The sequence below is a fragment of the Scyliorhinus canicula genome, chromosome 2 (genome assembly GCF_902713615.1).
Source record: "Scyliorhinus canicula chromosome 2, sScyCan1.1, whole genome shotgun sequence".
In the NCBI taxonomy this organism is placed as follows: Eukaryota; Metazoa; Chordata; class Chondrichthyes; order Carcharhiniformes; family Scyliorhinidae; genus Scyliorhinus; species Scyliorhinus canicula.
In genome coordinates this window covers 10815181-10833263 of record NC_052147.1, presented here as the reverse complement: position 1 = coordinate 10833263, position 18083 = coordinate 10815181, and the positions used below count along the sequence as shown (strand labels likewise).

The window sequence follows — 18083 nt, the reverse complement described above, 5'->3', positions numbered from 1 at the left end:
CCCCAACCCCCAAATTCCCCCTCCCCTCAGCCATCCTCACTCAGGTCCTAGCCACTGGCATTGCCAATGGTGCACCATGGCACTGATACCCTGTCAGTGACAGTCTAGCCTGACACATTGGACTTCGAGGGGAGTCAAGGAGGTTCGTACATTGCTCAAGTGCCCCTCTGCTGTTGCCAGTCTGCAGAGGAGAGGTCCTTCAAAGATCCTGGGGGGTGGATGGGCTCGGGCTGTGGGCAATAAGTTGACCCCGGGACCTTCCCCTGGCATGGGGGTTCCGTGTCTGGTCTGCCCTTTCCAGCCCTGGTCGACCTGAAGATCTCTCTTGTCACGGTGATCTCAGGCAACCCTCTGTTCAAAATCATCATCCTTGTCCAACCTGTTCAAACATTAAAGTGGCCTTCTCATTCTGAATTGCTCTGCCTGGTAGCTGATCCTAACAGCATTGTTTATAAACATTCTTGTTCTGATTGAAAGACGCTGGCCACTTCTACAATACTTTTTGCGGTCAGAAAAGAGGAAGTAAAAGAAGTGGCCAGCAGCTGTCAATAAGAACAAGGATGTTTATCAACATTGCGGTTAGGATCAATGGAGGTTACTTGAGATGCATTCAAGCGTGAAGGGAAAGGTGATTAAACTAACCTCCTGTCTGCTGTGTTCAAACCATTAAGCTGCCGATCAAAGGCTAGTTAAAGGTACTGCACTGTGAATTGAATGGATGCAAAGTATTTAAAAGGAACTCAGGGGATTTCAAAGATTTTCAAGTATTGTGGGCTTTCTGGGAAGACTCTGACATTTCAAAAACAGCAGCTTTAAAAGTATAGAGCTGAGGAAGCAGCTGTGAGGAGAGGGAAAGTCTTCCAGCCTTGAATCTTTAATGAATGGTCTGATCTGTCCATCACCTGTCAGGCTGAGCAATTCAGAACGAGAAGGCCATTTCAAAGTTTAAACAGGTCAAGATGATAATTTTGAACAAAGGTTGCCTGAGATCATCATGCCATGAGTGATCTTCAGGTTTCCCAGGGCTGGAAGGGGTAGTCCAGAATGGGACCCCATCCGGTGGAGGGTCCCGGGGTCAGCCCTTACCCACTCAACCCCAGGACCATTGGGGAACCTTACCCCTGCAGCCTGGCAGCAGCAGAGGTACACATGAGCAATGGGGTAACCTCCTTAACTCCCCCTTCAAAGTCCATCGTGCTAGGACAGTGCTTGTCAATACTTCCGCCAAAGCCCGATGGAGTTCCCGCTGGGGAGAATGGGTCAGTGCATAACCGCAGCCGGAGAAGATTTAGGCTTCCAATGCGTTAATTGTAATCAGATGAATACACATGAGCTGTTTGCAGGTTCCCGCGGGCATAGGGTGGGAAACCCCTTTGGTCGACAGGGCAGGACAGGATACAGCGGACGGGTCTGCCGTCCATACCAAACCTGTTTTTGGGCAGGCGCGGGAATCGATTGGGATTCCCAATATTAGCACCAGGACAGGAAGCAAAGAATTCTGCCCACTGTCTGAAACACACCACTCCACCGTTAGCTTCACAAAAATAGCATTTCACCAACTATCTCCATATTAGAGTAGATACAAACCGAATGCACACAAAGTTGCAATCCATTTCAGATGAAATACTCTTAACAAGATCATAAGTGTTAAATACTGCCACTTGACCTCTCACTATAAATTGACTCTTACAAGGGTGCAGTCAGATTCTTTCAAGTTTTTGTTGTTGTTGGAGAGATTTTAAAATTACTTGGGCAGAATGAAGGGGGGGGGGGCGCGATGATGGCAGATAACTCACAGAGCAAAACTGTTATGGAGTCGACCCAATGCAGGGACTAGACAGCACTGCTGATGGGCTAAACACGGGCCAAGTGGGACTTCTGCCGCTGAGTAGGGTTTTGGCCCCAGCCTCAGAAGCTTCTAGCCAATCAGCAGCTCTATCAGTCCAGGTAGCACCAAGAGCACAGTTTAGTAGACGCTGCTGGGACTGCAACGGTTAACAAAAAGGAGCTGCGTACTCCTGGAAACAGGTCAGTCGGCGGTCTCCATCAGGGAGGGTTTGGGAAGGCTCAAAAGGGGAGCAGAGGGTTTACGGCTGTAGGCAAGCAGGAAGGAACCCCCCCACCCCCACCTTCTGAGGCAGAAAGTGCAAAAGTTGCACAACTCTCTGAGAAAAATAATTCCCTAATTTAAAAACAGTGCCCCTAGTTCTGGACTCACCCACAAGAGGATCATCCTTTCCACATCCATCTTGTCGAGACCGTTCAGGATCCTATATACTTCAATCAAGGCACCCTCTTCTAAACTCCAGTGGGAACAAGCCCAGACTGACTGACCTATCCTTATAAGACAACGGAGTCTAGTAAACCTCCTCTGAACTGCCTCCAATGAGTTTACATCCTTTGCTAAAGAAGCAGACCAAAACTGTACACACTGTTTGAGATGCAGTCTCACCAATGCCCTGTCTAATTAAAGCAGAACATCCTTACGTTAATGTTGAATTCCTTTCGTAAAAGTGTAGCATTCCATTAACCTTCTTAATTACATGCTGTACCTGCATGGTCATTTTCTGTGATTCACGCACTAGAACACCTAGATCCTTCTGCACCATGGAATTTTTCAATCATTCTTTTTTTTTTATAAATGTTTTTATTCTCCATTTTCACATTTTCATTCCTTCTCAGTCCTCATGCAATTCATTTATAATCCTTTAGCCCGATTGGTTTTGCAGGTACACAGTTGCTTGCCCCGTTCATTCAGGTCCTAGATGTCTGGTTACCAACTCACATTTTCAACAAATCACCACACAAAACACTTTATAACACTAAACGCGCAAGCACAGGACTAAGTAACAGTCGACGTCATTAGATTCACTCCTACTGCAAATTATGGAGCAATGAGTTCCATTTGGCAATTATTTTAAACTTCAGTCGAAACAATTGCCATGAAGAGGATAATCCCTCCAGTGATTTTACATTATTGTGATTTGTTCACTTGTGAAGGAAAAGCAACAGCACGTGGTCATTGCTTTAATATTCAACATACATTTACAAATTGAGGAAGCTTTAAAACTTGAAAGCTCCATTAGCACAGAAAACAACTTTTTTACTTAAGCATAATGCCAGTGTACTACAGTTCCCACAATAATTCTGCAATTGTAAGCTAATTGGCTGTATTTGCAAAGCATCCATTCTTCACAATCTATATATAAAATGATGCATACATATGCCTAAGTACAGTAATTATACCAATGATTGCAAAGTGTACAATGTGTTCTTTAGAAACAGAATTACATTAGAATTGTAGAATTATTGGATGAATCACTGGTGACTCACAAGGGAATGACGATGCATTTATGTCATATCCATTACAAAACCTATGGAATGGTCTCATGTTTTCACTTTAATTCCAAATTTACAGCAATTGGTCATCGTTTAACAAGTAAAGGAGAAGTCACTCCTATCTTTCTTAAGCTCTTATTTTCACTCGGAGGGATTTGAATGTTTGACATTTCCACTCCAGGGAGCTGTTGAGTGTTTCCAAGGCCGAGACCAATAGATTTCTGGACTCTTAAGGGAATCGAGGGTTACGGGGCTTGGGAGGGAAAGTGGAGTCGAGGACAGGGATCGTGATGTTATTAGGCCTCACGGTAGCATGGTGGTTAGCATCAATGCTTCACAGCTCCAGGGTCCCAGGTTCGATTCTCGGCTGGGTCACTGTCTGTGTGGAGTCTGCACGTCCTCCCCGTGTGTGCGTGGGTTTCCTCCGGGTGCTCCGGTTTCCTCCCACAGTCCAAAGATGTGCGGGTTAGGTGGATTGGCCATGCTAAAATTGCCCATAGTGTAAGGTTAATGGGGGGATTGTTGGGTTATGGGTATATGGGTTACGTGGGTTTAAGTAGGGTGATCATTGTTCGGCACAACATCGAGGGCCGAAGGGCCTGTTCTGTGCTGTACTGTTCTATGTTCTATGTTCTATGTTCTAAATGGCAGAGCAGGCTCAAGATATGGTGCCCCGATCTTGTTTCTTATGTATTACATGACTAATATTTCCAAAATAGTCTTGGATTTTACATTACACTGTGAAAGCAACTCTACGTGCTATTTGTTCTGAATCCTTACTTCAGCTCACAGAGGCTGCCAATGCATCAGAGTTTGAAAAGTTCAGTTCTGGTAAATCCCACATGCCGATTTAATATTTTTAGCACAAATTAATAAATCAAGCATCAATCAAAGCATGACTGACTCGAGGGAAAGTTCCAGCATCAGAAATTTCCAATGAGAGGCTGGCAAGTTTGAGTGTTAGATATTCAGCATCCTTTCGTAGTGTCAGGGTGACCAAGTGTCAAAAAGGTAACACACAGCCATGGGATTTTTACTTTTGCAGCAAGAATCCTCCCCAAATACCATCAAAAGGTAACATTTTGTGGGCTTATATTTACCCGTGTCTAAAAATTACAGGGAAAATGTCACAAAGCACTTCATTGCCTTCAAGTGGAAGGTAATTATCACTTCAAACATCAGGGAACTCAGGTGAGGAAATTTCAAAGATCATCATCCCTAAAATCAATATCTCAAAGTTTTCTCTACTTTGATTAGGAAATTAAACCTCCAAATCATTAGTTAAAAAAAAAACTTTTAAACCATTTAATCAAATTTTAAAAAGGTGAGGTGGGAGACACCACAATGTGGAGCTATGATAGTCTTTTTAAGACAGATGAGAAGATTTTTTTTTTCTATGGGGAGGTGTTTAGCATCTGGAATTCTCTTCCCCAGAATCCTCTTCCCCAGAGGCCGGCATTGAATTTATTGAAGGGCGAGTCAGATTTCCGATACACAAAGGAGTCGAGAGCTATAGGGACAGACAGGAAATTAGAGCTGAGCCCACAACCTAATCAGCCACAATCTTATCAAGTGGCAGAGCAGGTTCGGACGGGTTGAGTGGCCTAACTCCTGCTACCAAGTCCTTTGTTGCTATGTAATGTTCCACTCTCAGCTCTCCTTTAAATCTTCATTTTCTACCATCCCCCAAGCCCGATTCAGAGTCTCTCACCAATATATTCTCACTTCTCCCTCCGTCTGCGCACAGAGTGACTTCACCCCCTCAGTGGCTTTTACCTCCACCTTGATTTACCTTTCCATCTTTAAACCCATTTCACTGCACTCTCAATCTCCCCTAATCCCTCACCTCCATGCTAATCCTCTTACCCATATTCACATGCCATCTCCATCATCTCTTGACTCCTAGCATCTTAATCACAAACAAGGTTATCTCCTATAATTTCCTTGCATCCCTCACCACTTATGTCCTCATAACCCTTCCCAATCTCACTTCCTTCTGCATCTGTCCTGGGGAAAAAATACTCGCCCCTGTCAGGCTCCTAGTTATCTAACAATTGATGCTCTATTTGCCACGGTACTCTTAAGGCTGTTAATCTGCTCGATCGCTTGATATATTTTTAACATACTACATACTATATTTGTATATCCCATAACATTTCCTTCCCCTTTAGGTGAATTGCTGAAACAATAAATGTAGCACATATTGTTTTGGAATATTTTGCAATGTAAAGATGCCACATTATTCACAAAGCTTTTTAAGATCTGGACAAAGACCATTTGGGACATCTAACACTCAATATCCAAGGTGAGAAAACATCTAGAATACACATCAAAAAGTGAAGAATCCTACTTATCTACTCCACAAATTACAATATTTAATTTTTTTAAATATCTTTTTTTTTAAATCTGTCATTTTCACTACCCCTCTGAAAGCTTAAAAAATGTAGACATTGATTAAAGACTGGCTATTTTTGGGTCCCAGTTGTCCATTAAAGTTGGTACAAGATCTCACAATATCAGCAGTCAACAAAATGAAGTTGAGTATTTACTTTGGAAAATCAAATCAGTATACTCTTAATACAAATCAAGTGATGATTCAAGGTTAAGCACCTAAAACCAACTTTGCTGAATGAATCACACTACCTAATTCAAACCACTTAATAATTCAGATTTATTCAGCACAAACCAACTGCGAATTATCGAGAGTAGTTCATTTCTTTCATTGCAGACTTCCAGAGGTGGCATGTAATGAGTAGGCGTGACACAGATCACTTTGCTGACAATCAAGATGCTTACTGGCATCTTGGCAGCGGAGTTTAAGAAACAGCGGTAGGCCATTTCCAAGGATCTCCACAAATCAATAGAGGCCGCCCTAACTCAAATTCGTTCGGCACTGTCAAAGACGAATGAAAAGGTAAAGGTGCATGGCGCATTGCTACTGGGTGTGGAGGCGGCTCTTTTGAACCAGAGTGATGGAATTGTCTCATTGCAGGCTGAGGTGGCAACGTTGGCCAGTGATGATGGAACACTGCATGCCAAGGTGGAGATTTGGAGAATCGCTCCAGGAGGCAGAACCTTAGAATCGCAGGGCTGCCGGAGACAGTAGAGGGACCAAATCCGACTGATTATTTGTCGAAGATGTTTGGGACGATGGTGGGGAGGGTGGATCATCGTCACCTCCCGAGATGGATCAGGCCCACCGCACAGTCCGGAAGTAGCCCCGCTCAGGCAAACCACCATGGGCAATCATCACCAGGTTCCACAGCTACCAGGAGAAGGAACGAGCCCTGGGGTGCGCAAAGGATCACTTGGACAACAAATGAGGCTCTATCAGGTGTAGAAGAGAAGCTGGCTAAATGGCGGGCAGCATTTAACCAAGCCACGCCTGCATTATATAAAAGTGGAATGTTGTTTGGGGTGGTGCACCCTGCATGCTGCCGAGTGACTTTGACTCAAAAGTCCATTATTTTGATGCGTCAGAAGAGGCTGATGTTTTTGTGAGGAAGCAACAGCTGGGGGGTGAGTTAATTGTTATTTATAAGGAGCATGTTATTATTGGGGAGGACACGTGTTGTGGAGACTTGTTGGTGTTCCTTGTTCCAGTTTGTTTGTTTTTTAACTGTTCTTGTGTGGGATGGTGTTATTTTTGTATGTTTATTAAAGTTGGATGTTGGGGGGGGATTCTTGAGGCTTTTTATTTATCTCCTCCGCACAGGGACTGCCCTTATACCTGAAAAAGTTAGCTAACAGGAGCATAGTGGTGGGGTAACTGCAGCTCATTATTTTAGGGTAGGTTTAGATAATTAGCTCAGAGTTTTTGTTTTGTTTGGGGTTAGGGATAGTTGAGGTAAGGGTATGGGCTTTTCAGCTGTTGTTTGGTTATTTGGGTGTGGTGCTGTTGGGAGCCGGAGATGAGGGTGGCAGGAAGAGTTTTCTGACATTGACTATAGATTATTCTTTGTTCTTTCTTGATGGGGGTTTGGCAGCCACCTTGGGTGGGCTCGATGCCTGAACTTTTTAAGGTGTTAGAATATCTCTCTTGGTGGAAATGGATAACTCAGGCAAGGGGCAGGAGCGGTGGTAGAGGGCCCCCAATTCTGCTGCTCCCCTGGAATGTAAGAGGGTTGAGGCGTCTATCTCCCTGATGTTGAAGAAAGATCAGGACCTTGCAGAATGTGGGTCGTATGGGCCTATCTCGTTACTGAATATTAACGCTAAGTAGATGGAAGGGTTCTACTCGGGATGGCAGCGATTTGTTTCCTTTTACAGTCAGCTGGTCACCATCAGCTGTTGGGGAGGGGGGTTATTAACCTTCATTTAGTTAGAGGGTAGGAGGGGGTTAGTGGGGTTGTTCATTTTTGACGGTGATAGTCAAATATTGTACCCTAATGTATTTGTTGGCAAGTGTGGATTTATTTTGTAATAATGAAAAATAATTTTTCGCAATTTTTTTAATTTTAATTTCTTTCATGGCAATCAAGGGAAATCATGGATTCAAGCTGGGGAGGATGGATGCGAGGTTCCGCAGATTTGGGGGGGGGGGGGGGGAGGGAGATATCAATGACAACAATCCCATCCTCCCACCAACCCCAAAACAACTGCCCGCATTTTAACATAAACAAATAACACAAAGGAATCAGGAATCACCAATAGTCACCATTAACACATACAGTCCCCCTCCCCCCAACCCTCCCAACACCACCCCCCCCGCCCAATGTTTATCCAATTTTTGAAAGTGCATAATGAATAATGCCCATGAATTGTAGAACCCATCCATCCTTCCCCTCACTTCAAACTTAACCTTCTCAAGAGTCACAAATTCCAACAGGTTCCCCCCGCCTCGCCAGGACACAAGGTGGAGAGGTTGCCCTCCATCCCAACAGGACCGGGGGGTGAGGGAATCGCGGGGGGGCGCCAGGGGGGCGTGAAATGAGTCGCCCGGCCCTCCCGCGATTCTCCCACCCAGCGTGGGGAGCGGAGAATCGTGCCCTTAGTCTCCCGATGGGAGACTTTCGCCCTGGTGCTCCATTTGGGAGAATCGCCCCCAAATTGTTTTGTACCTTCACATCCCCTATAAACCTCCTGCCCCTTACCTTAAATCTCTGCCCCCTGGTCATTGATCCCTCCACCAAAGGGAAACATTTCTTCTTGTCCACTCTATCTATGCATCTCATAATTTTATACATCTCAATCATGTACCCCCTCAGTCTCCTCTGCTCCAAGGAAAACAACCCCAGTCTATCCATTCTCTCTTCATAACTCAAACTCTCCAGCCCAGGCAGCATCCTGGTAAATCACCTCTGCATCTTTCCAGTGTTATCACACCTCTTCTATAATGTGGATTCCAGAACTGCACATAACACTTTAGCTGTGTCCTAACCAATGTTTTATACAGTTCCAGCATAACCTTCCTGCTTTTAAACTCTTTGCCTCGGCTAATAAAGGCAGGCATACCATATGCCTTCTTAGGTAGTAATCTCAGGATTGCTACCATTGGCACGAGCTAGTCAGAGTAGGAATGTCAGGATAGATAGGATGAATGCGTGGCTCGAGAGATGGTGCAAGAGGGAGGGATTCAAATTCCTGGGGCATTGGGACCGGTTCTGGGGGAGGTGGGACCAGTACAAACCGGACGGCCTGCACCTGGGCAGACTGGAACCGATGTCCTAGGGAGGGTGTTTGCTAGAGCTGTTGGGGAGGGGTTTAAAACTAATGTGGCAGGGGGATGGGAACCGATGCAGGAAGTTGGAAGGTAGTAAAACAGGGACAGAAGCAAAAGGAAGTAAGGGGAAAAGTGCAAGCGCGTGCGGTAGATGGGGGTGCAGACAGCAAGACCTTGTAAGTTCCTGTAAGTTTTCTGTGGGTTGTTTTAATTAGATCCACTGATGGGGGTTTAAAATTTATTTAAAAATCTATGCATGCGCTTCCCAGTGTGAGTCTACGGGGGTTTGACCTCTCCCCCCGCACCCCCCCCCCCCCCCCCCCCCCCCCCCCCCCCCCGTAGACTCACAATGGGAAGCGCATGCATAGATTTTTAAAATAAATTTAAAACCCCCTCGTGGATATCCGCGGCTCGGATGCAACGCGGGTGGCTGTCTTGGACCCCCACACCCGCGTTATAAAAGGGGGACTACTGTATAAAACACAAACAGCAATGGCCCTAACACTGATCCCCGCGAGACCTCACTGGGCACAGTCAGAAAAACACCCCTCAACCATCAGCCTCTGCTTCCTGCCACTCAGCCAATTCTGGATCCAATTTGCCAAATTTCCTTGGATCCCATGGATCTTACCTTCATTATCAGTCTCCCATGTGGGAGCTTATCAAAAGCCTTGCAGAAGACCAAGCAGACTGCATCAAATGCATATTAATAAATCCAGCATGGAGTTCAAGAGAGTCTTCTGTCTCAGAATGGTGCGAATGTGGAACTCCATGATAGAGCGCTCGAGGAAAATAGCATAATGTATTAAAGGAGAAGATAGAGAAGTATGTGAGGGAGAAAGGAATAGAAGGATATGTTAATCAGATGATAATTAGACGGAGTGGAGGCTCACATGGAGCATAAACACTGGCATGGACTTGTTTGACTAAAGTCAAGCTCTTGTGCTGTAAAATTCTATGCAGTTCTATTTATGTGACGTACAACCTGTTCTTCAGACAATCTTACCTGCCGTTCAAAAATCCTTAAACAACTGAAACTGGGTCCTGTTCCTTGATCAAGACGACATAATAAATCAAAACCATTAACTTACCAGGGATTTCTCATCTTCGGATCTTGAAAGTTTACTTTTCATCTCTTCCACTTCATTAATTTTACCACTGTGTTTTTGTTAATTCCTTTTTTAAAAAAGAGCAAAAAATTATATTTCAAATGTTGAAAGTTGCAAGTCAAGTAGAATATGAATCTTAAAAGAAAACAAAGGTTTGGAAGACACTACCTTCTTTTCCCAAGTAATCTAACAGCTATGTGGAAAACACACAAATACTAGTCCGACAGGTTTCCATAAGGAAGATGGAAGTCACACTAATTTTTAATGACGGGGAGTTATTTTGTAATTCACTTATGGGATGCTAGGCCAGCCTTTAGTGCCCCTGCCTCTGTCCCCTTGAGAAGTGAGCTGCCTTCCTGAACTACTGCCGCCCACATGGTGATGGTGCTCTCAGTATTGTTAGGGTGGGAGATGCAGGATTTCAACCCAGCGACAGTGAAGGAACGGTAATATAATTCCAAGTTAGGATCGTGTATAACATGGAGGGTGGTGTTCCCCTGTGTCTACTACCCTTGTTTTTCTAAATGGTAGAAATTTCAGGTTTGGTGCATGCTGATGAAGAAGCCTTGGTGATTTGTTGTGACAAAGGGAACAAATATTTAAAGGGCAGGTTGCTTTGCCCTGGATGCCGTTGAGCTTCGAGTGTTGATAGGGATACACTCAATCAGACAAGTGGAGAAATTCTACCACATTCTTGATTTGAAGACGTATTTATGTATTTATAACATTGGTCAGGTTGTGGTCAATTGCAACTCTTCAGGGCCAACACAGTGGCGCAGTGCCCTGCTGCCTCAAGACGCTGAGGTCCCAGGTTCGATCCCAGCTCTGGGTCACATCCCGTGTGGAGTTTGCACATTCTCCCCGTGTTTGCGGTGGCTTCGCCCCCACAACCCAAAGATGTGCAGGGTAGGTGGATTGGCCACGCTAAATTGCCCCTTAATTGGAAAAAATGAATTGGGTACTCTAAATTTGTAAAAAGAAAAATTGTAACTCTTCAGGATGTTGATGATGGGAGAATCCTGAGATTTTAATCCTGTTAAATGTCAAAGGAAAGTTGATAGGAATCTCTCTTCTAGGAGATGATAGTCTTTGCTCAGCATTTAAAGTAACTTTTGCAGCATTTATCAGTCCAAGCCTGTTAGACTTCAACCAATTCAATTCACTGATATCGAGAAATGGCTGAAGGCACTGTGTATAGCAAAGGCTATGAGCCTTGTAACGTTCTATCTGCAGAACTGAAGACTTGTGTCCAAGCCTGAATGTTGTATAGGTCTTGCTGCACGTGGGTAGTGACTAATGGAGCAGTAACTGGCTGGACTGAATTTGTCCTGCTTTTTGTGGGCAGTACACATATGGGAAACATTCTACATTATCAGGTAGATGTCAGTGTTGAAGCTGCACTGGAACAGCTTGATTAGAAATGCGGCTAGTTCTGGGGCACAAGTCTTCAGTTCTGCAGATGGAACGTTACAAGGCTCATAGTCTTTGCTGGACCCAGTGCCTTCAGCCATTTCTCGATATCACCGAGAGTGAATTGAATTGGTTGAAGTCTAACAGTTATGATGGTGAGAAACTGAAGAGGAGGCAGAGATGGATCGTCCACTTGGCATCTCTCGCTGAAGATGGCCGCAAACACTTCAGTCTTATCTTTTGCACTCACATGCTTAGTTCCGCCACCATTAAGGATGGAGATATTTGAAGAGTCTCTTCCCCATGGTTAGTTATTTAATTAGCCACCGCCATTCATAACTGGATGGGAATGGTTGTGCATATTCAATTAGAATTCTGTACCACAGTGATATGTTTTAATTAGCAATGAGAGTGAATGTAGGCTGGTTGGAAACATGGGAATTCCCGTGAGTGGGACACGACTGCAGTATGCGCAACTCCTCGTTCCTCCATTAGAAATAGTTCTCGAGTCAGAATTAATCCTTTCTTTTTGTTCAGTCTGTGGGGCAGGTGAAAGTGAGTTAGACTGTAAGGGACCAATTACCGTCTGTGTGAACAGAACATTCCTTTCACATCCTGGGCTGCTGGTCTTTAGCTGCACTTCTGAGTTGTTACTGAGAGAATCATAGAATCAGAGAATTTACAGTGCAGAAGGAGGCCATTCGGCCCATCGAGTCTGCACCGACCCCCGAAAAGAGCACCCCACTCAAGCCCACACCTCCACCCTATCCCCATAACCCAGTAAACCCCATCTAACTTTTTTGGACACTAAGGGCAATCTTAACATGGCCAATACACCTAACCTGCACATCTTTGGACTGTGGGAGGAAATCGGAGCACCCGGAGGAAACCCACGCACACACGGGGAGAACGTGCAGACTCCGCACAGTCAGTGACCCAAGCCAGGAATCGAACCTGGTACGCTGGAGCGGTGAAGTGACAGTGCTAACCACTGTGCTATCGTCCCGCCCCTGGGTGTCAATCTCCCTCAAGGCTCTGGGAGGAGTTGCATTGAAATCGAATGGGCCCAAAAGACCGATCCCTCAACAACAGAGGGAAGGCAGAGAGGAGCAACAAGCTAGCCCGAGTTTGTTTACAATTAAGTGCAACATGTTTCCATTTTTTTTTATAAATTTAGATTACCCAATTATTTTTTCCAATTAAGGGGCAATTTAGCGTGGCCAATCTATCTACTCTGCACATTTTTGGGTTGTGGGGGTGAAACCCACGCAGACACAGGGAGAATGTGCAAACTCCACACGGACAGTGACCCAGAGCCGGGATCGAACCGGAGACCTCAGTGCCGTGAGGCAGCTGTGCTAACCACTGCGCCACCCTGCTGCCCACATGTTTCCATTCTAATTGTCTACCCACAATTTCAAAGAGAGAGAAGGCGGAGTCTTCCTAGGCAAGTTTAAATTCCACAGAATTAGCCACTGCATGTTTTAATGGGGATGCAGGTGAGGTGAAATGCAAAAGAATTACATAGACGCCCTGAGCCTATCGCTCTACATCAATGAGCTGCTTTTTGCTTTCACAACAGAGTATGAGAAAGGCAGAGTGTTAGGCAGAACGTGACTTTGCGTTCAATCGGAGGAGTTCTGCCAGTGGGGACAGCGCTCAGGAAAGATTTTGTTTGTACAGTATTTTATTAGATAGGGCCCGGGGAGTGGAGAAATAGGCATTGCAGATATTCAGCTAAGTGTGGGTGGGGGTGGCTCTAAACCGTGACACATGCTGGGGATTATTTTTGCCGACCCATTTTTCAACATCCCGCAACCCACTCGAGGGTCGCAGCCCCCACTCTGAAAAACAGTGGTCAATAGCATCATGCTTCCACAGTTTAATATGCAAGTAGTCCTGTGTTGCAGCTTCACTGGGTTTGAACCTCAATTTTAGGTATGCCGGGTACTGCTTCTAGCATGGTTTCCTGATCTCTTGAACCAGGGTAGATTCCCTGGCTTATTTCAATGGTTGTCACGGGGATATTCTGTGCCATGAGGTTAAAAACTGTTGAAGACAATCTGTTACTGTTGATGGCCCATAATATCTCATGGATGCCTAGTTTTGAGCTGCTACAGCTGTTCTCAATCTATCCAGTTTAGCTCAGTGGTAGTAAAGTTGCCACAGTCCCAGATGACCATAAGCTGCTTTCCCTGTTGAGGGGGAGAGCTGGCTGGTGGTGATTTAACCTGAGGATCACCACACCTCAGGCAAGGCGCAAGATTGAGAAGGCGCGCCTTCATGAATAATCTCAGCCGGTAGCGGAATTGAAACCTGCGCTGTTGTCCTCGCTCTGCTTCACGGGCCAGCTGTCTAGTCAAGTAAGCTAAATCGGCCAGTGTAAGCTTACTAGAGTTTAGCAAAACTGTAATTCAGCTGACTGGGTCTTTGCAGCACTATGGCGAAAGATCCATGAGTTTAGGAATACTGTTAAGTGGCACATTAGTGTTACCTCAATGGTGATTTCCTTGCATCAGTCAGATGTGAAGTGAGGGAAAAGGCAAGGCTCAATGAGCAATGGGGAAACCACCAGGCCTAATGGAGCCGATTTGTACCTCTTGGAGAAATATTTTCAAATGTTAAATGCTGCATTTAGGGTCAAAAATAGGCCATTCAGTCCATGTAGCCTGCCGCTTCATTTCCACAAGATCATAATTTTATCTGTCTCCTAACTCGATCCACCAAGCTTAATAATAATAATCGCTTATTGTCACAAGTAGGCTTCAACGAAGTTACTGTGAAAAGCCCCTAGTCGCCACATTCTGGCGCCTGTTCGGGGAGGCCGGTGCGGGAATTGAACCCGCGGCTGCTGGTCTTGTTCTACATTAGAAGACAGCTGTTTGACTCCCTATCCCTCAATAATCTTGGCTAACAAAAATCTACTGACTGCTATGAATGCTTTCTGGAAGGGAATCGTGGAGCAGGATTTACTGGCCGTTCACACTGGTGGGATGTTCCGGTCCCACACCGATGCACGGGTTTCCCAGTGACGAGGGCTGCTGTCACCAGGAAATCCCGTTGACAATGGCGGGGTCGGTAGATCCCGCTGGCGGGCCGCCTCTGCCACTGATAAACACGCGGCGGGGTGGTCGGTAATCCCGCCAGCAGTCTTTGTATCTCTCCGCATCTTACAAGTATCAGTAATCAAAATGCTTACAGGTCCTGAAGATAAAAACACAACATATTACGAGTCTTTGCTGGCTTTCAAAACTCACCTCATTTTTAAAAAATAGGATAAGATGATGATCTCCTATCCCAGTTTAGTAGGTTTTTTTTGAAGTATATACTTATTTATAATTTGCCCACCAAAGTTACAAAACGAAGGCGATGAGTAATCTTTCACATTTCCTTCACACTGCCATGCATTTCACAGGCAGTCTCAAGTCACACTTTTATCAATTAAATCTCCCTTAAAAATGTCAAACAGTTTTGTTCAAGGCGGAGACAAAAGCAAATCACCAAGCCCAATTTTTCTAGATAACAGTTCTCATTACAGTTGCCATGCTACCGCAGCTTTTTTAAAAAAATAGTTTAACATCCACTCTTAGACATTGGAGACAACTTTTCAAAATAAATTCATCATCCTGCTGCTGATCAACAGAATATTAATTCATCCGAAACATGCACACGTATTATTAACTTTAAAATCCTTGTTCTTCTAAATTATAACTAACCAACGAGAAATAACAAATATCCTGAAGGTTTTTCACCTTTACCAAGTATGGGACCTAGCAATAGGAGAGTAACAATCACAGCTAGCTGACAAGACTTGTATCAATGAGGTCTAAGTTCTCTGCAGATCCGTAAACCTCAAATATGGTTTAAAACATGTTGGCGGTACGATAGCACAGTGGTTAGCACTGTCACTTAACAGCGGCAGGGGTCCCAGGCTGGATTCCCGCTTGGGCCAAAGTCTGCACTTTCTCCCCGTGTCTGTGTGGGTTTCCTCCGGGTGCTCCGGTTTCGTCCCACAGTCCAAAGATGTGCAGGTTAGGTGGACTGGCCATGATAATTGTCCTTAGTGTCCCAAAAAGGTTAGGTAGGGTTACTGGTTTTGGGGTTAGGGTGGAGGTGTGGGCTTAGGTAGGATGCCCTTTCCAAGGGCTGGTGCAAACTCAACAGGCCAAATGGCCTTCTTCTGCACTGTAAATTCTATGAAATCTATGAAATCCAAGTTTAATCATGTTCATTTCTACCTAATTGCTAATAGCATTTTAATAACATTGCCCTCATTGATCAATGTCAGTAGAAGAGGAAAAGTCTGACAGGGAGGAATTAAATTATAGACAGAACTGATCTCACCACATCTTCTCTACTGGGTAGTACTACAATCCGTATGCTTCACCTGATGCCTGTGTCTATGTATTTACATGTATATTTATGCATATCCTGTGTTTTTCATGTACGGAATGATCTGTCTGAACTGTACGCAGAATAATGGGCAGGATTCTCCCCTACCCGGCGGGGCGGGGGGGGTCCTGGCGGGACGGAGTGGCTGCGTGATTTGATGGAATTCTCTAGCTCGAGACGGTCAGGTTCCCGGTGAGGGGGGGTCAATCGATGGGTTCTATCATAGATGGCAGCCATTTAGCATGCACGTTAAAGATTTGGTCACTGTTAGCTTTTGGGGGGGGGCAAGATTGTTTGGGTTGCATTTCTGTTCTTGGGGATCTGGTTACTGGTGTTGCTTGTAATTTTTGATACATGTGGTTGGTGCAGTTTTGTTTTGTAATTTTAATATAAAATGTTAAAAGTTTCAATAAAAATATTTTCAAAAAGGATTGTGTGTGAGGCCATAAAGAGACAAAAAGAATCACAATTTTTCCCGCTACCATACGTAAAGCATAGAAAGCAACAAGGGGACACCAATGCTGTGTCCATCCTCCAACAGGATGTCGATGTTACTGAAACTGGATAAAATCCGATCCCCAAAACAGGCAAAAGACCAAACTAATAAAATCTAAATGATCTAGTTACCAAAAGCTAGTGGCTCTGTCCATGTCCAATCCGCTGAGTGCATAAATTGTGACAAATAAAGATTATTATTATGCACAGAACAATGGGCAGAGCTTTCTGATAGTTTGGCAGTGTCAAGTCGGGCGGGAAAACTGGGACGTTGCTCACCAGCGATGATGAAGGTTTGGGAGGGTTTTCCCCACTGTCTCTTCAGCCACTTAGACAAGAAAAAAAAACTCTCAGGTTTCACACTAGCTCGCTGGCGGACGGAACCCGATTCACCCGGCCCAACTTCAGGCTTAGCGCTTCGATTACTGGGGAGCTCCACATAAATACGTCCCTGGCACCTGTTTCCAAGTCCAAAGCAGAGGATAGCTGCCAGGAGGACCACGCCAAAGTTTCCCGACCTGACCAGAATGCTGTGGTGGGGGGAAGAGTCTGAATCCCTTACGCGTGGGCAGGGAGGAGACCCTCCAGCAAGGTCACCAACCCAGCATGGGGGCAGTAGCAGCACCGGTAAGCACCAACACCCTATCAGGAGGCCAAAAGTCCAGTGCAGGAAAAAAAAACGATGACCTCCTCCTAGGGTAAATCACTATTCTTCCCCACGTGCACACGTGCACTTGCTGCACAGCCTGCTTACACTCTCCCCATCTGCTCCCTTTCAAAAAGGTCTCTCACAACTGCCGGGGAGAGAGCACAGACGGGCGGACGAATGACGGGCTGGGGGAGAGCTGTCCTCCTTGTGGGGGAGGGACAGTACACCACTGCGCCGATGGGGAGGCGGGCGCGAGAAATAAAAGTGAGGACCCAACTCCGATTGTCCACCTCACAAAACTCACGAGTTCCATCTCTTATATCCTTATGTCGCTTCCATACACTCATGCCCTCTCCCTTCTCTTACTGGCACGGCAAGAGAGCAGCTAGAGCCACCTTCAGGCAGGGCGGATGAGAGCAGCACAGGGAGCAGCTCCGAGGAATTCTCGGATATGGACATGGAAAATGCATCACAGCTTTCAGCCACACTCTCCACCAGCCCAGAGGCACACACCTCGATGGGACTTAGCAGTAGAAAAGACTTTGGGGACACATGAGCACCCACTTTTTCTGGTCCACAGCAGGCAGAGGCAGGGACGTCCCAGGGATCCGTCGTTGGAGGACGGCTAATCACCAGACTCTGATGAGCCCCTGTCAGATGGGGTGCCTCTACGCTCGGCTGCCCTGCAGTTGCTGGAGCTCCAAAGGCAGAGCAGGAAACATCAGGAAGGGATGTCTGCAGTACTTCTCGGATTGAAAGGTCGACTGTAGGATCTCAATGCCTTCACATTGAGGAGATCGTGCTGGCACTCCAAGGCAGGTCAACACAGCGATGGTGGCGGCCGCAGAGGAGACTACTGTGCTGGTGAGCGGTCCATGGTGGAGCGTGAACCCCATAGTGCAGGAACGCAAGGGCACCCACACGCCAGAGGACAGCACCTCACTCTAGCTGCCCCTCTATCCCAAAGAAGGAAGCCAGTGTCCCTCAGCACCCTTAGTGAGGAGGAGAGTCTGCTACATAGTCTGAG

General features: G+C 45.7%; 1 protein-coding gene across 3 annotated transcripts in view; it reads right to left on the bottom strand.

Annotated features, from left to right (window-relative positions):
- LOC119950823 (centrosomal protein of 128 kDa-like) overlaps nt 1–18083 on the bottom strand; it is a 410606-nt gene that overhangs the window by 328896 nt on the left and 63627 nt on the right. Inside the window, exon 10 of one of the 3 annotated variants that reach the window (XM_038773666.1) lies at nt 10093–10159. The exons of the other annotated variants lie outside the window; for them this stretch is intronic. Coding sequence (XP_038629594.1) covers nt 10093–10159 — 67 coding nt within the window. The remainder of the gene's footprint in view (nt 1–10092; nt 10160–18083) is intronic. 3 annotated transcript variants of the gene reach the window in all.